Source organism: Ambystoma mexicanum, chromosome 5p (assembly GCF_040938575.1).
Source record: "Ambystoma mexicanum isolate Mex_15411 chromosome 5p, UKY_AmexF1_1, whole genome shotgun sequence".
NCBI classification, from domain to species: domain Eukaryota; kingdom Metazoa; phylum Chordata; class Amphibia; order Caudata; family Ambystomatidae; genus Ambystoma; species Ambystoma mexicanum.
Window position 1 is genome coordinate 800,321,832 of NC_090930.1, and position 22,953 is coordinate 800,344,784.

General features: G+C 44.3%; 1 protein-coding gene across 6 annotated transcripts in view; it reads right to left on the reverse strand.

Moving 5' to 3' along the window:
- The window catches only part of PDE1C (phosphodiesterase 1C), a 2,232,090-nt gene that overhangs the window by 1,213,318 nt on the left and 995,819 nt on the right, over positions 1-22,953 (reverse strand). For 3 of the 6 annotated variants that reach the window (XM_069613222.1, XM_069613221.1, XM_069613220.1), the window contains exon 1: positions 8,132-9,189. The exons of the other annotated variants lie outside the window; for them this stretch is intronic. In XM_069613222.1, the coding sequence (XP_069469323.1) occupies positions 8,132-8,232 (101 nt within the window). In that variant the 5' untranslated portion in view covers positions 8,233-9,189. Of the gene's footprint in view, positions 1-8,131; positions 9,190-22,953 lie in introns of those variants that run through there. 6 annotated transcript variants of the gene reach the window in all.

Below are 22,953 nucleotides of genomic sequence, written 5' to 3' on the forward strand. Positions count from 1 at the left end.
TATAAAAAGAAATTCAGATCTTGATATCTTCATGTGGACATATGGCTTTGCTAAAATAATAACAATGAGCAATGCATTGGTGTTGCAGGTAGAAGAACTGGACACATACATGATTGGTGCTAGGGTGTAGTCTGTCCATTAGCAGTGATTTCTAAAAAAGTGTTCTAAGATATATTTTGGTCAATGCATATGTATTATGTCAGGAGTGTTTATGTATTGCGTCTGGTGGCCAACCCGAACCTACTACCCCCTAATTATACAGTCCCACCCAACAATTCTAGGCAAAAATCAGGGGGGTTGGTCAAAACTTGAATGTAACATAAATAAATTAAGGGGTGAAATCAGGAGAATGGTGATCCCCATCTTTATGCAGGGGAACTCAACATAATGTTATACAATCACAGACAGGTGGTTTACAACCAAATAAATGACCTGCCTGTGTGTGTCTCATTATTTCTCACACAAACACACGCATGTGCATAATCAATTGTGTATCTACATTAAGTTCTAAATTACAATAGGTCTTCTAATTTCACTTCTGCCTATATTTCAACAGTTCCATACATTAAAACATGTTCAAATTGCCCATTAAAATGCATTTAAAAATGATGCAAAAACCTAGCTTTCCCCAAATGATACATGTGCATGCTGGAATCAAATAACTGCTTCCGGTCTCTCGTTTCCATTGTAGATATGGTGTTGTGAGCTGCTAACGTGTGTGCAGTTTATAATATGCTTATAATTACTTGCATTAGAAGTCTGCTGGTTACGGGTTAGGGAAGTATTATGTTCAATTTAGAATTCACACGCTATTTTGACTCACCCACCCAGCCTGAGAAAAGGATTTTCAGATTGTAGTGAACTAATATAAATACCCCTGCCCTATCAAATTACATATGAATCTCACTATGCAATTTCAGAATGAAGGGTTGGGGGATGAAGGGCAAATCTGACATTCTTTAGGGGATTTGTATACTTACTTTGGGGTATTTCTTTTAGTTCATGGAACCTGCATCTGTTAGGCATCTGGTCTTATCTGGTGCCCTCTGGCACAGGTGAAATCTGTCACCACCAGAATCACTTTCTCCTGGGCAAGGCTATTCATTTGCAGATATTCCCAGTTCAGCACTCTTCTTGTTGGGCAGACATCAGATTATCCAATGTCATACCCCTCTCCTGTATGCTCACACTACTTTTAAAGTGTCCAAAATCCCTATGTTTGTTTCATGTTATGTTCACACTATTTGATTGGCCTGATCCATCTATTGGTTTCCACTCCCATTAAATACACACACCATTCTTTATTGGATGATTGTAATTTCTATCTGTGTGATCAGATACTTTTGGGCGCCAGCACTGCCCCTGATACTTTTGACAGCAACTGTATTTTTCTTCAATAATTTGTGGCAGAAATATACTATTTCAATGAAATCAAGATTATTGAAAGATGTACTTGCAGATGCATGGATGGGTATGCAACATTACTATTTGGCATTTTGCTTTATAAAACTATGATTTTATTCTATTTATAATAATGTCTGATGAATGTATACGATGTTAAGTTGGAGTCAAATTAGCAAGAAGTTGCTGATCTTCGAAACACACTAGGTTTCATCTTCCTGGGTCTTGCAGTTCCATAAATATGGATAATATTCACATTGGCATATAGAGTTAATGGTAATTAACATGTACTGTTTTGAAGCAAGGGAAATGTCCATGTTTGGACATGCCCAGTAATTTGACTTGGGAGTCTCATGGTCAGCAGATGAGGTGTGTAAACAGTTCTTTGTGAGACCTTGATTAATTGTTGACTGGTACTTTTTTTTAGAGGCCCTATTATTCTCATTGCATTGGTCTGAGCAAATGGCTTATTTTCTTTTAAGTAGGCTCAAAAGGTACCAGCTAATTGCAATGAATGTGTCTTTAAGGGTGTCTTGTAAATACAACCATCTGTTGACTCTGGCTAGTACTCTTGTGTGAAGTGTGAAGTCCACAGATTTTGCATACTTGGCATTTTAATGCATATTGTAACAGTCTCCTCTGGAAGAATTCCAAAGGTGGTGGCTAGCAGGTTTGGGGTTGAAACTCACTTTTAACTTGAAGACAGCGTAATATCAGGCTGCATCAAACGCCAATGTTACTCAAAGCACACAAACGAATCACTGCTTTTCTACATGCTTACTCTCTGGGATACTATTTGAACTCCACTACATTATTATATGCTTAGTACAATAATCTGACAGTTGTTGGATAAATAAAATACTACATTAAAAGTCTCTGGGCTTCATTACGAGAATGGAGGTATTTCAGAGGTAAATCCTCTCAAATACCACCAAACGGATTTACAGTTACCCCCACTTGGTCCGGTGGATTTACCAAAGGATTACAAGTGAAGGTAGGTGGTGTAAATCCCCCTCTTCTGGAGTCCATAGGACTCCATTGGGGATTTTTGGTGGAATTACCACCGGTAGAATTACAAGTGGTAATTCCGCTGTTTTTTTTACATTGAGTGGGAAGATTTACCTCCAGGGTTTTGCTGGAGGAAAATCCTCCACTCAACATCAAAACTCATAATTTGGTGTAGTGGTAACATTGGAGGTAAACCAGTTATCTCCAATGTTACCACTTACAGCCATACTTGTAAAGAGGGCCTCTGAATTAATTAATATCATTCATTTAATGCATGAGTTTGCCATTCAGTACACTTAATGACATCCTACCACTGGGCTTTTATCATTTTAAAATGCCTATAAAGCAATCCCTCTTCTCCGGTAAAAAATAGTATATTTTTGTCTGGCCTCTTTGCATTTTTATAAACGACGTTCCATTTTAAACTGGTGCATTAATAATCTCCTGTTCTAATTGTTTTTTTGGTTTGAGTTCTTGTTCAATTTTGATCCCTTCTGCAATTTCACAACTTTTCTTTTCTTTTATTTACATTAAGTTTTTTATGATAAATTAACTTCAGTGTATTCTTATCACTATGTGTTATGTGTGTAATTTGTAAGATGTTTGTGAACTTGTTAAACATTGAAAAAGTTGATTTTTCAGCTATATTCAATAAATATTTTTTAAAAAAATTTAAAAAAATCTCCTGTTTACTGAAAGGACCAATGTGTTCGGTGCTATGATATGGGCAGGTGATTACCTGCACTCAGCAGGTGCCCCTTTGTTGAGGTAATGAGAGGTAGAAATCACAACTAAAATGATGCATTTCTATGGCAGCCCTCTCACATATACGTCAATCTGCACTGGCCTTTGATTCTCCATGCACTGGGCATCTGCCTCACACTGAAAAGGAGCAGTGCCGTTGACAGTGTCTAGGCATCAGTTTGCTTTAGCGAAATAGTTGTGGTGTCAATTTAAATTGACAGTGTTGTTGGGCATCTCATCAGCTAATGGCCAAAAAAATAAAAGTCATGAACATTTCAGTTTTGATATTATGTATTTCACTAAGTGAAAATATTGTGCTGAGCTGAAACAATTAATGTCCTTTCGAAGTTACAAAGATCTCCATCAGACTGTGAAAAACAAAAGTGAGGAGAAAGAAACAGTTATGAGAGTTTTGCACCCAAGTCTGCCTCTCATGGAGTCCAGGTCTGTGATCATTTTATCAAACAGCTATAAAACTACATAGCAGAACCTAGGCTGCAGAGGAGTTGGACATATTCTACTGCTCGTATTTAGCTGGTTAAAGCAGTCCAGTCTATTGGGTTTTCCAAACAAGTGAGAAACACTTTATAAAACATTCTGGAGCAAGTACTCAAAACTGTATGTGGACTTACAGCAATGACATTTACATAATCACTAGGGGCCCTCAGTTGCCACATATTCCCAGTCCTGAATAAACCCGGGACAGGGTCAAAAAGAAAAGTTTGCATCAAATAGGGAATTGTCTGGTGTAATGACCCATAGTCAGAAGCAAATGGTGGATTGAGGAACTAAGTTTATTCTGAGGTGCAAATCGTATTCCTTGGACATCTTGAAACCACCTGAAATATAATCTAACTGCAGCTTTGGCATCAGAGTTTGGTGAATACTTAATTTGAAGGGAGTTGACTTCTTTTTAATAAAGCCACCATTTGAATCAAGATCAAAGTGGTCTGCCCTAAGCAATATACAACGTGTTCAGGCCAGCAGCGCCTTTTACCACAAGCAGGCAGGCACCTATGCAGTCAAAATCAATGCAACATGCGTTGACTTCCTTAACACGTACAAGCATTCACCTTCCGTGTATCAGGCGTACAAGATGACATCACATCGCGCATACACGCGTAGCCCTCCCCCTTCAATGCGTCCTGGATTGGATGGACGTTCCTCCTACCACACACGCCAGCATGCGCCTTGCTGTGCCCTCACTTACAAACTATGCCCCTTGCACCTACCTCCTGCTTCGCATGGAAGATGCACGCCCACCCCCTTCATGCGCATAATGTGAACCTTCCTCCTTAACAGATAATATGGGTACCTTTCACACAGACGAGTACTGTATACACTCTCCACAAACACATGCCAGCAATGCGCCTTTCTCCTTACACTCTTTCACGTATGAACCGTCCCCTTCCACTCATACAAGCCTTTCCTCTTTCAGAGAAACTCCGTTTCCTTCACTATCAGTCCCCCCCCTTTGCTTCATAGCAGCCAGGCGGCATCTTGAGCTGCATCCGTTACGTTCCACCGCACGCCATTGTATGCAGGGCCCTTCAGCACACACACTCAGACAACGCAGTGTTCTCTCTCCAAAAGACGCACAGCTGCATGAAGTCTGTGCCAGAATTATGCCGAGCACTCGGCCGTCTGTGTGCCCAGGGTTAGTGGAATCGATATGGGGCGTGCTGCTGTGTGTGTGGAATGACTCCACCAAAGGTGTGTGAGAGGAGCGGTGTGCTTCTTCGGTGCCCTTTGCAGCGACCACACACACACTTAAAGATGCACATTTTGCTTTCACCTCCTCATTCACATGGAGGTATGCCCCATCGCCCCCCCCACACACACACACAAGCATTCACAAGCTCATGCACTCTCCTTCTACTCATACACAAGCATGTACTGCCCCACATATTAAATGTACATGCTCACTACTCGCACACACGGGCTCCCACTACAAAAAAGGCACACTGTGAACTCCCAAATGCACAAGAATGCACTCTTGCAATACAGACAATCGACCCACAGACGCGTGGCCCTCATTATGTGCTTGTGTATATCCCCTCCTCTTGCCCATAGTCACCTGCATGCACGCGGCTATTGCATGTGCACGCACACAGTCTTTTGTCACAAACAGAGATTCTTCTTGCAAGAAACACAAGCAGGCACATCACTTTAATGTGTGTATGTGCGTGCGCGTGTGTAGCGCATCTGCAAATAGCAATGTCCGCAATCATAGCTCGGTGCTACCCATTGAGACACGCATGACCTCTGCATCCACACGAGACGAGCAAAACCCCCACGCGCACGCGCATGCTCCCTTCGGCCACGCGCATGCTCCCTAGGCTTTTCTGGCGCGCCTAGGCGCAGAGGTGAGTTCGGCACATCGAGCGAGCAGTCACACGCGAGAATAAACTTCCTTCCGCTGGCTTCCCGAGGCCCTGCCTGGGAACACGCGCGCTCCCTCGCCTCCCAAGTGCAAATGCACATCGCTCTTCGTTTATAGTGTACATTTAGAAGCCCAAATGCCACGAGGCGCTCTGCCACCGGCAGCCTGTGCGTGCGCGGCACTGCTGGGAGACTGGCACCACACGACCCTGTACAGAGTCCAGCGCCCGTAGACCTTCCTTTTTCATAATGAAAATGATTCGCGGTGCGCTGTGAATGTTGAGCACAGACTACAGCGCCGGTGGGGGGAGGGGAGGTTCCTTTGAGAAGGGCACTTGCCTGGCGTAAAACTCCGTAATTACGCCAGTAATGATACGTGTCATTAGCACCCAATTAATGGTTCTTAGTCAAGCAGAGAAAAGATGGAAGGCTAAATCGAGCATGCTAGGATGGAATCTGTGTGATGGCCCAACTCGCTGAGCTATCCTGTAGCATTACATGTGGGTAACCAGGTGAACACCTGACACAGGGACGCCTGCACTTTTCATCCTTCAGATGGAAAGCGAACGAAGGCCGCGTGCGTTAATGACAAAAAAAGGAGTGAGCTCAGTGCAAGGGAAGCAGCCCTCTCATACCGAGGCCCGGTGCCCAGGCACTGAAAGTCACACTTGGCGCTAAATGAAAGGCGACGCTCCCTCCTACTCAGGTGGCATTTTCAAAAGATCGCATGCAAACTTTTCCCAACCTCTGCTGCCTGCGTTTACACATCGCGGGCACTGAGACCCGGGACAACCCTTCAAGACGGGACCCCGCCTTCTGACTCCGCACCTTGTACACTGGTGCCAGACAAGAGGTTTACGTATGCCCTTCCGGGCAGGGCTCAAGTCGAGGGTACATGCGGGGGTACAGAGTCCACCCACTTTATTCAGAGGGTGGACTCAGCCCCCCTAGCTAAAAGAGAAACATTGGATGTCCTCTTTGAATTTAAGAATTAAAGCTGCCCTGTATAAAATGCCCTGTCTTGATTTTGCGTGTGTGTTGATTTTATGAAAGGCACATGCGATTCGTCCTGTTCAATTTGGGTGGTTATGCAAAGCCAATTTAATGAAATGTGCGTATTTCACCTTGATATGCTAAATTCTGGTGACGTCACATCCCATTACGTTTGTTGATGAGTCCCCCACTTTAATTTTTAGGACTTGACCCCTGCTTCTGGGAAAAAGCAAAACAGCCCTCATCAGCAAATGAGCTACGTACATTTGAGATCTCTGCACATCCTTCTGCTGTGAGATAGCTCACGCAGTTAAGCCTTTGTTGCAGTGATCGGTATTTTACCCAGAAAGGAACTGTTCAACCTTTCATCTATCTGAGCTGCGTAAATTTACCACTTCGAGAGCACTATAGTGCACTACCACTCCAAGCGCTATACAAAAAAAGATGTGTTTTTATCGTAACCCACTTTCTTCATAGACGTAGACAGAGGCGTAATGCCACGAGGCGCTGTCACTGCCCAGTGACATCGTCGCTCACAAAAACGAGCGGTTCGCAAACAGTAACTCACGGGGAACTGAAACCAAACTGAGACGAGAAGGCGGGCCTCGCCATCATTGTTCCGACTGAACTATCGGCCACAATGAGCACCGCTGAGTTTGGACCATATTCATTTCTGATTGTAGCCCTGCGACATGCAATCCTGAATAAGCAATAAAGGAGTTATTATTATTATCATTATTATTAATAATAATAATAATAGCATTATGTTTATTATTAATATTAATAAGACGTTCTTCTAGCTGCATTGGTGAGGTTGGCTCCTGCAGCTGGGGTGCAGGTGAGCATTAGTACGCGCCCATGTATAGTGAGTCACCTCTGTACTGGTAATTACTCTCTTTGTATATGACGCGTATCGCCGTTTCTCGGGTCGCCTGTGGGTGATGTAAAGGCTCGCCCAGGAGAATACACTCTTGTCAGGTGTAGGAGCCGGGATTAGCGCTCAGACCAGCGTCCGGCGCAACTGTTGGCAGTTCTCGCGGCCATCTCCAGGTGCCTGGCGTGACCTGGGTGCAGGTCACCGAGCCCGGTCTTTCTTTGCCTTCTATTGCATGTATTCATTTTGTGTAAATGGGAATCAAAGTAAAGCGTGTGGCGGTGTAAAGACACGGGGTGGTTATCTGCCTACACCTGTCGCGGAGCAGCTGGAGATCAGTGCGTAAAAATGGCACCCCCAAACACAAAACTTTTGTTTAAAGTATCTGCACGCTTCTATGAAGCCGCTTTTTGTTCGCGGGGAAATGCGGGGACTACTGACTCCCTCCCCCCCGCACCCCCACCCCCAACGGAAAAACAGTTCCTCTTGAAAAGCAATGATGAGGGTTAATGGTAAACAAACGATGTTGGTTGGAGGGGCTGCAAGTCCAGAAGCAGGTGTGGACACGAGGGCACAGTTAGCGATACGGGGGTGGGGGGGGAGAGGCGTGCATGGGCAGCGGCATCACACAGCTAGTCAGCTACACAAACAAACCCACAAACGAACACCGTGGGGGGGGGGGTCGTCACGATGTAGCCAGCGGCGTGGGGGGGGGGGCGGCATACTCACAGTCCGCGGAGCCGCAGCCAAATCTTCTCGATCTGCTCCGGCTGCAGGTACTTCAGCGAGTTGCTCTCGAAGTCCTCGATCTCTTTGGTGGGGGACTCCATGGCTGCCGCCGGGGTGGGGGCTCGCTGGGGCTGAGGCTCGGGCGCTGGCTGCGCTGCTGCCCTCTCTCATGCGTGCGCACTCCGTGCCGCGAACTTGGCCAGTGTCCGGGGGCCAGCGCGCATCTCTCCTGCCCCCTGGGCTCGGTGTGCGGAGCGCCCCTCCCCAGTTAGAGGCGCTGCGCGTGTCCCGGGCGAGCTGCAGGTGCGCGCTGGCGAGGGCCGCCCGCCACCCTCCCGCAGGACTGCACGCCGAGCAGCAGAGAGTTCGGGATGTGTCCGACTCTAAGCCAGGGCACAGTCAGTAATAGCAGATGAAGCCTCTTTAGCAGGGGATGGATGGGCAGTGCTGGGGGATAATGGCACTGGGCGGGTCCGGGATCTCTGCTGCTGGCCCCTTGCTCTCCCCGCACTCACTTCACACCCGGTCTCTCACACTTTGACTGGACACCCTCTTTCATTGCCTGCGACTGTTCCTATCCTTCCAATGCTTCCCTGAGCTGCCAGCAGCTCAGCTGGCAGGCGGGAACATTGGCAAAGGAAAGGAGCGGAAAAAGTCCTTCCTCCGGCGGCCAGGGACATAAACAGAGCGCCTGGGGGACGCTGCACATCCGCACGGGGAACACGGCAGGCGGCCACCGGAGACGGGGGGGGGCACGCAGCAACCCGAAGGAAGGTATCTACTTCGGGGTGTGAAGTTCTCCTCTGAGGGGCAAGTGCCTGGATGCCTTTCACCCGTCCTCAGCGAGGCAAGAGTGGGGAGAGGAGCTCTAAGGAGAAGGCTTTGAGATGAGGAGCCGGTGTCCGGAGCAGCGTAGACCCCACTTGGGGCCAGAGTGAGGCGCCGGGCGAAGATAGCAATCCCCTGTCAGCGACAGGCACGGGATGGGAGAGAGCAGGGTACCGCCTCGCGAGAGAGCGATGCCGCCACTCCCACACCGGCACACATGCCATCACTTGATGCCAGTGCCCAAGAGGCGCCGCGGATTTATAGTTTACATTAGAGCGGGGTATTTTAGAGCGGGGGTGGGGCATCTAAAAAAGGGAGGGTATTTCAATATTGTCAACTTGAAACAAAGAAATCAAAACAGACCGAGCATTCGAAACTGACATTTAAATAAGGCGCAGCCTTGTCTTTTAGCGAAAGCTGTGCAGGCATGGAAGCGAAGATGCCCGTCTATTGGCTGCTAAGAGATTACCTCATGAACTGGCTTCTTCCAAGGCACACAGAAAGGCCGTTTTCATTGTAGAGCATCACTGTCCCACATGTTCTTGTTTGTAGCTAGAAACAACAACAAATAGGCAGTCAAGGACTATTAGCTCATGTGCAGTTGGTTAGAGGCAAGACGCCCACACTGCTTAATGTAACTATGGGCAGTAAAGAACTATGGCAACCATCATGCTAATATCGGTACGGTTTGCGCTCCCTCCCACCCCGTGTATGCTTCGCTGAGTGAGCCAGAGCAACAGCTGGCGTCATTGCGCAAAACACTGCTTTGGTTGAACAGCAACCTTTAGTATTTGTTGCTAAAATGGAGGCATAGACCTGCACACCGTTGTCACTGCTACGAGGTCCTGCCACCTCTTAGGCACTCCGCGGCCACTCTGCATGGGAGGTCCAAGGACTTGTGGGGGCTGACCTGTAATTACCTCGGCCCAAGCCGGGTCCACTGCCTGATGAACGATTGCATGTCTTGTACATAAAGCACATTTTAATGTACCATTTTTCAGGTAGTGGTGGGGTGGTCAGGAATGTTCCCCATGATTATGAGGGTTTCTTGTTGCATACACTGTTTCACTAACTGGTGGTGATGTCGAGCTGGGCGCCATGCTCTAATTTCATAGGTAGCAAAGTGTAGTCAATTTTGGATGGGATATGCTACTTTACTGTTACTGTTGGAATAGAAATTGATACATATTAGCTTGCATGCATGCATAAAGATAAAATGTTAAACCCAACCAATTTAAAGACATATATACAATAATAACACTGTAGTTGGGACCCCTTTCGGAAAATGTACTTTGACTTTTAAACCAACCTTGCCAGGTTTTCAGAAGGCAGGTGAATGAGTAACTTCAACCTTTGCATTCAGCACAGCTGTAGAAAATAGCCATGAGATTTTATGATCTGATAAGTCTCGTAGATAGTAGATGTAATCTCTTGAAGTCTGCGAGCATGACATAAGGAGTTTTATTTATTTTGGTCAGTAGTAAAACACGGTGTAAGACACTGCCTAAAGCTATTCAGGAGTTGCAATTGTGTGATAAAGTTGGAGTTTTTGTAGATTGGAAAGTTTCAGTGGAACAGTGACCTGGGGAATGAGATAGCATCACTAGCAAAGAGAAATCATTCACCCAGCCTTCCTCATATCGCATGGAATATTCATGCGGGCCATATGCAAATCAAGAGTTAGGGTTTAAATGGCTTAGGCCAGTTATTGCTAGTAATGAATTATGTTTTGATACCAATGTTTAACCATGTGTTGACATAATGACCAACTACGGACGAATCATAAGAAGAGATGTGTTATGAATATGATCTGAAGATGATTAGTAAGATAAAACTGGCCAATGAAACATAGGTTTTAGGAAAAGATAGGATTTCTTTGAGGAGGGTTTTGTCCAATTATATTTGGGTGGTGCATTGCAATAAATTAGTTGGGAGTGTTTTAACTGTTGCAGAATTGTATAAAAGAAGTGAACTGATGTGGTTTGTTGTGATTTGGTTTAGTTTGGCCCTGCAACACCAACTAACTGCTCCCCACAGAAATGTACAATAAACATGCTTTATGTAAAATTGTGTGCTCACTCAAGTGGTTTGGCCTGTTTGGGTTAAGGTGATTAAAGGCCAAATCCACACGTTACCCCCAAGCAAGGGGGAAATACAGGTAAAAAAGTGGTTGTTTCTTTGATTTAAGGGGTTTTGGGAAGGGTAGACTTGGAGTGTGTGTTTGAAATTGGTTGAGGTTGTGCGGATTGACAAAATGGATGTTGTTCTTATCTTGTTCTTATCTCTAAGACCATAACTGGATTGCAAATGTTACTATCTGCACTTACTACTTACTTTGATGAAAATGAACTGTCAATGAATGTAAAAAAGTCACAAATAGTAGTATACACCCCCAAATTAACTAACAGAAATGCATTTGTATGGAGGGTCAGAGACATCACTTTAGATGTTGTACCTAACTACAGATACCTGGGTTTACCATTCGAAGACACCACGTTTGCCTCAGTGCATTTACACACATTGCAAGATAAATTAACATCAGCCAGATCTCAAACTAAAATAGTACTTTATAAATATAGCAAAGTCCCTATTAATCCAGCACTGCTCTTTTGGCAACAAAAGTATCCCCTTTGTTGTTGTATGGGTTGGAGTCAAGAGCTATCACTTCTACTCAGTGTCTGAATAAATAAGAAGCCAAATTCTGGAGACAGATTCTCAATGCCAAAATCCACTCTTGGTCCAGGCTTGAGATATGAGTTGGGTCTTATATCCTTAAGTGCAAAATATCATTGACAATTATGTGCTCTACTGCGTAAATGTCTTGTTAATGCCAATGAAGTGTCAATTCTTGCTGTGTTATCGTCCTATTTGTTTTCATCAAAACATTTGTTCATCCAGAAATGGACTAAATATGTTTACCATGTTCTGGCTGTGGCAGATGTTAACCTGGAAACCCTTATAATTAATCCGGCAAGAGCTAAAAAGAAAATCTTCCTCCAAGATTGGATTCACACTCGTTCATTATGCCTGCAATATAAGCACTTTAATAGCAAATGCTATGTTGAAAAGAGAATGGGGGTTGTTGAATCTTATCTGGCTAAAGCACCCTCACCACAAATACGTACAGCAATTGTTAGAATGAGATTTAACTTATGGCTCACCCGAGATGTCTTGGCCCAACGTAGACAAATCGGTATGACAGAGAATTTCTGTAGATTCTGCAGTGATTTAGCACATAAAGAAACCTTAGAACATCTAATTATAGAATGTGCAGCACTGATTCCCCAGAGAAACAAATTGTATGAGAAGCATATGGCTGTAGTTGCAAATGTGCAGCCTGAACTTAGATGGGCTCTCCTTCTTAACTCTGCCAACATGAGCCTAAACATGGCCTCTGTGAATTTTCTTAGTGCTCTTCTTTTGTAAGAGTGAAATGGATAGTTTGAAATTTTTTGATGAAATGTTAAAAAACAAAAATATCTATGTTACAGAATTTTGGTAATTTTTAGCCTAGATATAATGTATTTCAGTTAAACATCTCACAGCGATTGTCAGAGGGTGGAGAAGTAATCTGATTCTCCCCACTCATCTAATAGATCTGATGTTACTGACATTATTTCATTTTATATGTTCATTTCTATAAGTGTAAATAATCAAAGTTTTCATGCATGTAAATAACTTAGAACTTTTCTTTTCTGTAACTTAGTACGAATTTAAGAATTGTATTTTTATAAATTGAAAGAAATTGATTGATTTCAGCTAAACCTCAATTAAAAAAAAACTGTTCTGTGTTGTAAGTCACCTGTATATATGTTTTACCTAGTTTGTTATTTTAGAGGTATGAGCGGGTATCTTACCCAGCACACCCAGTGTGAGACTTGTCCTGAAACCCTTTAGGTTGCTTGTCTGGTTGGCTGGAGCCCTTGACTAAGGGTGGGTGGTATCGTAAAAATAAGTCCAAACGTAGATAACTTTCTGAAGTAGGCTCTTGACATTCCCTTTCATTAGCTCTGCGGGTGGAACTCTCGTCTCAGTCTTCTTGGTTAGTCGAAGTAGTGAAGAGGAAACTTTTTGTAGTCAGGAAAAGATGATCTTGTTGTAGAGAAGGACGTACTAGTAGTACAAGAGAGAGAAGTGAGAGAAGCAGTATTGTAGTGGAAAGCATTTCACCCCTCCTATGCTCGAGTGGTGAGGATATCTCACAAATATCAACCAGCAAGTGTTTTTGATAACATGTTGTCTTCTTTTTGTGATTGAGAGGTAGAATGAAAGTAAATATTGAAGTGAGGTAATTGAGGTATAGACGAGTACGGTGAATGAGTGTGAAGTACAACTAAGGAATTGGATAAGAGTAAAAAGGGAGTTCTTTGGTGAACATTATTTTTGCTCTGCAGGTTCAGCCTGGTATCGTTTTTTTAATGAAACCATTTTTGCTAACTTGGGTTGGAATATGGAGATTTTGTTGAAATATTTTTTTCATGTGTTGTCTGGCGGTAAGGCGAACATTTTACAGTATCATAGAGGATGGTTGCAGGAGAGTAAGGGGAAAATTATACATTCTTGGCCTACAGAGGGAACCTATGATACACGGATATCGGAGAATCTGCATACCCATTTAACTGCAAAGCACAAGGGCTCAAAGTTAGAAAAGCGGTTACAAATCTTGGAATAATGGAGGATGTAGGAAAAAAGTGGGAAGGGCAATAATGTTGAAATTATGGGGGAGGGCCAAAAAAGGAGGGTGCAGTAATTCCTTCTGCACCACCCCTGTATGGGTCCTATCCTTTATCACCTGCAGAGGGGTACACAGACCATGAGTTCATACCACCATTTTCCCCAGTGGCTAACCTAGTGATTGCAAGAGGGACACAGGTAATGCCTCTATCAGTTATGATTTCTAAGAACTGGGATTCTGAGGAAAGTGGAAGGATAACTCCTTCAATGGTTAGGGCTACAGAGAGGTTAAAAACATAGAGCAGGAAGGGGATAACTCCCATGACTGCTAGGTTAGCAGATAGGCTAGGGGTGTAAAGAGTGAGGCCAGTAGTCAGAAGAACGGATTAATGTTTGAAAATAAAGAAGAGGTTAGGCCTGTTCCTGCTAGGATAGAACTGCAAAGAGTGGTAGATGCGCAAGAATTGGAAAAAATGAAGGAAGCACTAAGGCTAGCAGGTGAAGAGGTAGTGCTGCTATGGCAGCAAAGAGATGAAGAGCAGGAGGAAGTGAGAAGACAAGTAAGGAATGTAGAATAAGGAAGGTGGAGACATGGGCAGTTTCTTGCTAGATTGGACAATTCGGTAATCAGAAAGGTTGAGGTGGAAATGGAGAACGGCGAGGCTGCCACCGGCACAGGGGCTAAGCAAGGAGGATGGGAACAGCACCCTATTGTAGTGCTGATCATGCTTCCATGCCTGTACAAGGGTCAGGGGATGCAGTAGCCGGAGCAGACGATGAAGAAATAGAGGAATAGGATTTCTAGCATTGAGAGCAGGCCATAGTCGACCTACCTCCCACTCCAGTAGCATCAATAGAAACCCCACAATGGAGCCATCGGGCACAACTGGGAACTCGCATGGCTTTAGTAAGTGGTAGGGGAGACATGGAGAAGCCCAGAAAAAAACGAGGGTAACTTTGTTTCCGTGGCTCTAGCAGGGTCTGGGAAGGGCGTATTATGTCCTGTGGTCACACATGGACTGGATTAACTTGATGAAGATACTCCCTTCACTCACTGCAGGGGTTGGGTAGTTGATTTATGTGTTAGAGAAACACAATGCTGGTGTCATGTTGGCCATAGGAGACATGAAGAGCTTATTCAGTGCCCTAATGGAGGAGCGATCAGATGAGCTTTGAAAGAGACCACGGTATCCAGGAGTTCAGTTGGATACAAATACCCATGATGGAGCAGATTTTTATAATGTTAGGGCACAGGTATGGGGGGCTTTAGAGATTATGTATCCTGATACGCCTGATATCGATTCAATTTTAGCTAACACAATGAAATTGGATGATGATCCTGCAGCACACATCCAGTTAATTCAGGGGATGGGGAGGGCTGAAACGGGAGAAGCATGGAACAAGAATGTGGTGACTTTTTACCACATGCTGAAAAAGGGACTTCCTAAAGAAGTCCAGCACAATTCAGATAAAGTGGTAGGGATGGAGGTCACGAGTTGGCCGAAAATTCCGGAACACATTCTGCTTTTTTGCAAGAGAAGACAGGAAAAAGAGAGGGAGAATGTAGAGCAGGCACAAACAGCAGAGGCTAAGCTTGTTCAAAAGAAATTGGCAAAGATTTGTTTGGAAAGGGCAGTAATTACACATTCTATGGAGGGACAGTAGGTGCAATTGGGAAAACAGGGACACAGTGAATTGGGTATGGCGCAGGGTTGGGTGGACGGGTATGCTCCCAGTCCAAGGCCAATGAGAGGGATTCCAAGGGACAGGGGAGGATTTCCACAAGGAAGTGGGTCATTTGGCAGGTTCAGAATAATGGGTCCACGGTTTAATGCACTGGTGGGAAACAGTTATGGAAGATTTTATGGAAGATTCTATGTTATTCAGTGTTGGTCGTTTGAAAGGTTGGAACACATGTCAAGGCATTGTCATAAATGGCCACAGTACCGTAAGCTGGGAGCTCAATAGATGCAGGCCTGCCATATGCCCCAGGCTCTGTGCAATTGCAGTAGGCACCGATTGAACATAAACCAATGACTGGAGCTGCACAGACCTTCGGGATCCCACCAACTCTGCCAGCACAAGAATCAGTGCAGACATGGGACGAGAATCCTTTACCCCAAGGAACAGTTGAGCAACACACTGGAGCAAGTGTTTTCGGGGGAAATCTTTTTTCTCTCCCAGGTGCTAATATGTACCAGGAGTAGGACAGCCCACAGGGATCTCTTATGTGTCCAGTCCTGTCCATTTACCACTGATCCGGAAGAGGAAGCACAGATAGGTGTGCAGATAGGTGTGCAGGTAGGTGACCAAATGTTTTCATTCATGGTTGACAATGTGGCTACCAAGTCTAGTCAAGTAAGGCAAAATTATGCACACACAGGGGTTCTCCAGGGTTATCGTGTCAGTTCATTATACTGAAGATCTTAATATCAAGGTGGGTAATCAAACTTTATCAGCCCTTTTGTTGTTTTTTATGGCCACCCCAGGGTATCTTTTGGGAAGTGACATCCTGAGCAAGTTGCAGATGTTGATTGCTTTCACGGAGCAGGGTATAGTATACTCAACCCCAAGGTTGTATCCAGTAAGGGAAGCAGCCCATTTTCAGACCTATTGTATCAACAGCACGATTAGGGGGATTCCTGTGCATGCAGAATCGTTTCTTTATGGGGTGATTGTTTTGTTGAGTTTGGTACTGGGGATCAGAAATCAGTCCTGTCGAGTACCATTTGAGTTTTTATTTTGGCCTGATGTGCCACAGGCAGTAATGACCGGTGCCATTGTAACAATTCTCTTAGATGCCGCAGTGATCAAAAGGAACAGCATGGTTCTCTGAGGCACAGATGAGGAAGGCAGAGAGTGGCGCACAGTTCTGTGCATCGATTTGACCTTATCGCTAAGGGATGTGTCTGACAAGCAATTTTTGGAAGACACGGGAGAGATGGTCTTTGAAATTGGGGTGCATTGCCAGATAGCGATAGAGCAAAGGGAAGTATCACATACAATGCTCATAATTAAAAATACATCGCCATAATGAAGAAGGATTTGGGAAAAGTGCTGGAACATTTGTGGTGCAGCAATTCTCATGATGTGGGCCTGCTAAAGAGTGGTGGAGCAGTGAGGATAAAATTGAAACCTGGTTCGATATTACTACGGGTTAAGCAGTACCCCATGTCTAAGGAAACAGACAAAGGGATTTATAAGACCATTATGGCACTGTTAAAACAAGGCTTAATACAATCTTCTGTATCCCCATGCAATATGGCTATCTACCCTGTGAAGAAAGCAAAGGGGTCCAAATGGAGGATGGTCCAGGATTTGCATTCACTCAATAATATTTATGAAGCAGAATTGCCAGTGGTACAGAATCCTGCCAGCATTCTCAGAAACATCCCTACGGGGTCAACCCACTTCACAGTAATTGATTTAAAAAATGTGTTTTTCTCTGTTCCCTTATACCCCGATTCTCAGCAACTGGTGGCGTTTAAACATCATGGTCAGAGATTCAAGCACACAAGGTTGCTGTACTGGTATTGAAAATCTCTGGTTGTTTTAACAGGGTGGTTCAGATGGATTTGGGGAATGTACATGTATTCAGTCCCGTTATTCACTACTTGGACGATCTATTAGGCTGCATCACTTCAGAGGAGCAGTGTTGAGGAGACTCAATAATATGTCTCAACCAGCTCACACAGAAAGGGAACCAAGTGGACAAAGAAAAATTGCAGTACTGTCAGACAGAGGTAGTATATTTGGGGCAAGTAATATCGCCTGCACGAAGAAAGGTAATGCCTTAGAGAGCCAGCACAGTTCAGAATATGCCTCAGCCAGACATGGTGAAATAGATGAAGCAGATTTTGGGGCTCTGTAACTATTGTCGTTCATGGATCTTCGATTACTCTAGCTCTGTGAGACCCTTAATGCAGGGACTAAAGGAAGCACAGAAGGTGAAAGATCTGCTAGAGTGGCCTGAGGAAATGGGGACTTGCTTTCGGGAACTCAAGCCTGCGATCAGCAATGCTCCGCTCCTGGCAACCCCAAATTAGAAGAAGCCATTCTATCTGCTTTCCCATTCAAATGGGGAGTTGATGGCCGAGGTCCTGACCCAGCAAACATCGCTAGGCCACAAACATTTAGCATATTACAGCAGACTCCTAGACCCAGTGATGCAGGAACAGTTCCCTTGTGAGCAAGCCCTAGTGGCAGCGGCTTTTGCGATTCAAAAGCCTTCAACCATTACTACGGGTTGCCCAGTGATTTTGTACGTGGAGCATGCAGTCATTGCGATCATAGAAAAGTCTAAATCCACATTGACAACTCCGACAGGTTCAGGGTAAGAGGTCATTTTGTCAAATGCATTGATTCATCTTGTGCGATGTCACCTAGTAAATCCTGCGGCATTTGTAGCAGAGCCAGTGCAGCCTGAGGATATGGTTCACGAGTGTGACATGTATGGGGGAGAAGAGGAATAGAAGGTGAATGTGAAAGAGAATGCCCTGTAGGCTGGTGAGGTGTATGTTGTTGATGGGTCTTCAGCCATCAACCAGGAGATGGGCGAGAGGAATACGGGTGCAGCTGTAATGGGTCTTGTGGATGGGGAGTACCGGGTCAGACTGAAGAGATGGTTGCCTTCTCATTACTCTGCACAAGTGGCAGAACTGGTGGCGCTTATAGAGGCACTAGAAATGAGTATGGGGAAGGCATTCATGGTTTATTCTGACTCTGTGTACACCACCTCCACTGTCCATTCTGGGTTATTAAGATGGTAGAGAAGAGGGTTTAGGAGGTCTGGCAGGTCCCCTCTCCAGCATGTTGTGCTTCTATCCTGCTGGTTAATTGAAGCTTTAACCTTGTCAGCAGAGATAGGTCTAGTAAAGTGCACAGCCCGTACTAACCGCATGAATTCAGTAGCTATCGGAAATTATGCCACAGACAAGGTAGTGAAGGAATCGGTGTATTTGCCTTTCACAGATAATGGAAACCATGTCCCAAAAGGTACAGTTACCAGATCCATACACCGCAGTACCAGTTCTCCAGATAACAGAAATACAAAGGAAAGCCCCTAGAGAAGAACAGGAGCTCTGCAAAAAGAGAGGATATGTTCACACACCACAGATTTGCTTTGGGGATAGAAAGTGCAAGGGAAGGTAGTGATACCTGCAGAGCTGCTTCTTTTGGCTGTAGAGCAACTACACAACCTGTCACATACTTATTGATGACAAATTGCAGTAGGGTTCCAGGAGGACAGGTTTATCCCTAACTTACAATAACAGGTAAGTAGATTTGTACAGAATTGTGTAGTGTGCAAGGAGTTCAATCCCGGAAATAACATGAGGTTGGTGAGTGGGGTTTTGCCCAGGCCCTCTTGTTTATTCATTCAGAGGATTTGTACGACTGACAGAAATTTATAACGCTCTTCAAAAGTGAGCAGAAAGTCCCTGCAAGTGTTGGAGAATAAGTAACACAGCCAAATCAAACTGTCCACGGACATTGAATGAAATCCCACAGGACCCCACTCGAGCAAGACACAGTTGCACATGCTCAGAAGAAATTTGGAATCCGAGTACCTACGACTGGAAATTACCACATATCTCCCTTCTACGTCGGCCTTGTTGCAAGGTTGCATAAGCAATGGGGAAGTTTGTTCTGACTATTGCTGCACTAAAATGAATTGTATGTGCTGAAGATGGCTCCCTAACTAACCAACTGTGTACACACGAGTACAGTGTAAGATATACTGAGAGCTGAAACACGTGTTGACAACTTGAATCAGGCAATCTTACTTATTCTGTGCTCTTCAGAATAGAAAAGACACCATGTACACCAATGTGCCTGACAAAATAGTAGAAATATGACTATGATACTAACCCCCAGTCACAACATTTTTCTGTATGTGAAAAAGTTGTTCACTGCGCAAACGCTGTGTTGTATTCAGCATTTCTGTTGTCAAAACATTTCAAATGTCTATGTTGTTTTGTATATCTTTTTTTTACTGAGTGATAAAGCTGTTTTGTAGGCTTTTTTTTATGTTTTCTACAGAGAAAACTGTTTCTGTAATACAAAATAAATGAGTTACATAATATACTCTTTCTGATAAACCAGAAGCAGAAATAATAGCTGATGTTTAGGCAACCGGGGAAGGATAAGCATTCAGTGCCCTGTATGAAAGTAAGGAAGTGGTAACCAGTCTCCACTTTTCTGACTTGACACTTCCACACTTGAGCCTGTCCACCTGACAAAAAATAAATTTGTGGAAGTACCCAATAGATGATTGTCTATTCAAGGAGCTCCACATCGATTTTGTGGACATGACAACGAGGTGCAGTAACATCTGATAAGTAATTGATGGGGAATTTACGAGGTCATAAAATCCGACAATGGAAACCACTTCTTTAATGCCTTGCTCATAAAAATCCCTTCGGTGCTAGGAATGGAGCATAGGTTGTGCTCGGTGTACCACCCACAGGCCAACGGGAGTGTGGAGAGGCTCAATGAGGTGAAGGCCTGTTTCGCTAAAATATGAGCAGAGTTATAAAATCATGGTATACATGCCTCCCACTAGCCCTGTTTTTATTATGAAATTAGCCAAGGAGGTACCACCACTTGAGCCCTCACAAAACTGTGACTGGGCATAGGCGACATACACCTCTCTCACCAACACGTAGGACATCAGACGCTCACAAGACTGCAGTGGTCCTAGAAGAGAAGTCTAGGGAATACCTTACAGCATTAACACAAAGTGTTAAGATTATATCTTCACAGGTTGTGTCTTCTCACTAACAGACAACAGGAGAAAACGGTGAAACTACCAACGATCAACGCAAGAAACAGCTACTCCCAGGAGAACTCATCTATGTTCCATGGGCCTCAACACATTATTTACACAACTCCGACTGCTGTGAAGGTAGGGGGCAACAAGAATTGGAATCAACTAGGTGACGCCCTAACAGATACTGGCAGCTCTCCACCGGCAGAGGAGCAGGCATTAAGGTCAAGTACGCCCTAAGGATTCATCGTTCATTTCAGTGCAAGCAGGGGGAGGGGGGGTGTAAATCATCTGCAATTTAAATAGTTTAGCCCATGAAAAGAAATGTTTAGATTTGTAAATGTTGTTTAAATTAATTTGTGTATGGTTTCTATGGTCTTTATGTCATCATGTCTGAGTTTGACAAGCAGTGTATACACAGAACATTTTAAAATGCCTATGTTAAGTGGAAAAATAAATGTTGACAATGATTTTTGGGATTAAAGGGGATGATGAACTAGATCACATATGGTATAGCCATATGGGGAAGATCGGGAGAGCGAGAGATCAGTAGGCTATTGCTACATCTGCTCTCTCACCCCCATTCTTCTGACATTCCTAGGGTATATATCCTGAGTGAGGTAGAAGAAGAAGATGTGCTCTGTCTAGTGCATCTGTCCCTGTGCAGGGTGCAAGGGCCATTTAAAGGGCAGTCAAATACGGCACAAATCATACCAATTGACAAAGGTTGCTTGGTTGTCGATGGGTCAGAGCAGAAATACATCAGCTGTATTCAAAAAGCTGAGTTGACGTTGGAAGGGGCTATTTAAAAAAAATCAATGGGAGCAAGGGTTGAAAAGTTGCAGAGCTGGGGGAATGAGGGAACTCTCAGAAGAAGGGGTGGCACGAATAAATCAAGAGTGTGGGACAGTATGGAGAAATCATTTGAAATATTTGACATGGTTCAAGGAGTCAGAAAAACCTATTAAGATGCAGACACTCACCCATTTTTCTCTATGTTTTGAGGGCGATGGCACAGTGCCCGTTAGCACAAATGGGAACTGCAATTGCATGCTTCACATTGCAAACCTGGCTGGAGTTACGGCTACTCTTTTAGATCATATTTGGACCTGTGGAAAGAATGTGTATAGGCAGTTGCCTCCAGCCTGGTGAGGTGTGTGCAGCTTCTCTACTCTTCATGTCCCCGTTCTCACAATCCTTGAAGAACACCTAATTTTGGCCCATCCAAATCTTGATGTCACATCTGTGCCACCTTTGTCCCCTGTGCCAGTTGCATCCCTTTCATAATCTTATATGGACAAACCAAAGACTAGGTTTGATTGTGAAAATCAGGAGCAATTGCAATGAAGGAAAAATTCTAACTACCTTTCAGGAGAATCATCACAGGCTTTAGCAGATATTCCCAACCGATATCAGCTTTTTAGCCACATCAATACCTTCTTTGCATCACTCCTGGCACCTGGAGCCCAAGCAGCGGCCAATACCAAATGGCTCCAGGTGACCAGATATGAACTCTTGCTTTTTGTTAACACTTCAGAGTCAGCGTTCAGAGCCATTAGGGAGCATTGCGAGGACTCAGGCTCGTAACTCTGCCAAACCGGCATATACATGACCGCCTGACAGCAATGGAGGGCAGAGTGTGCCAAAAGATTGGGAGAACCTGCTGCATGTTTAAGCCTCCCAATGACACCGAAAACGTTAGGTTCACGCAAACAAATTGCTGCCTTGCATAAACTGAAAGTGATCATGGAAACTGAGGCTGGTATCACCAATGAATCGTGGATCAACTCCTTGTTCTCTTGGGTACCTTCTTGGTTGAGCCTCGCTGCAAACATTTTGTTGCCTATTTCTGCCTATTTTTGTCTTCTTTCTCATTATTTTCTGTTCCTGTCAAATGCTCTTACGATGTTTCTCTGCCCAGGTACTGGCAGCAGCTGCCATGATGACTGTAATCCTGTCCAAGGCTAGGGTCACCACCACTTCATCCTATATGTGTACTCAATCTGAAGGTGTCTTGTGTCCTCCGCCAAATTAGCATGCTTGTGTGGAGTAGCGGGTAGACTTCAGAAATGGGGGGGACAAGTTGGGTTTGGTTAGCAGAGGAGTATACCCATAATGAGACCATTGTAAGGTTGTTCTCCATGAAGATGATTATGATTTCTTAGTTAAAGTACTAACTAAAGGAAGGAATGTTGGGGTGGTCAGGAAGGGCCCCTATGATTACGAGGGGTACATGTTGCATGCACCATATTGATTACTGGGAGTGGCAGCGCACTAGGCCTGAGGTGTAATGTACTGAAGTGTAGTTAATTATGAATTGGATATGTTATTATTTGTCTAGTAATTGATACATATTAGCTTGCATGCACACAGAAAGATAAAATGTTAAACTCACCAAATGTAAAAGCATGCTTATACAATAATAACACAGTCGTTGGGACCCCTTTTGCAAAACATACTTTGACTTTTAAACTAACCTTGCCAGGTTTTTCAGAAGGCAGGTGAACAGTAACTTCAACCTTCATGGTTAGTAGAGCTGTAGAAAACAGCCATG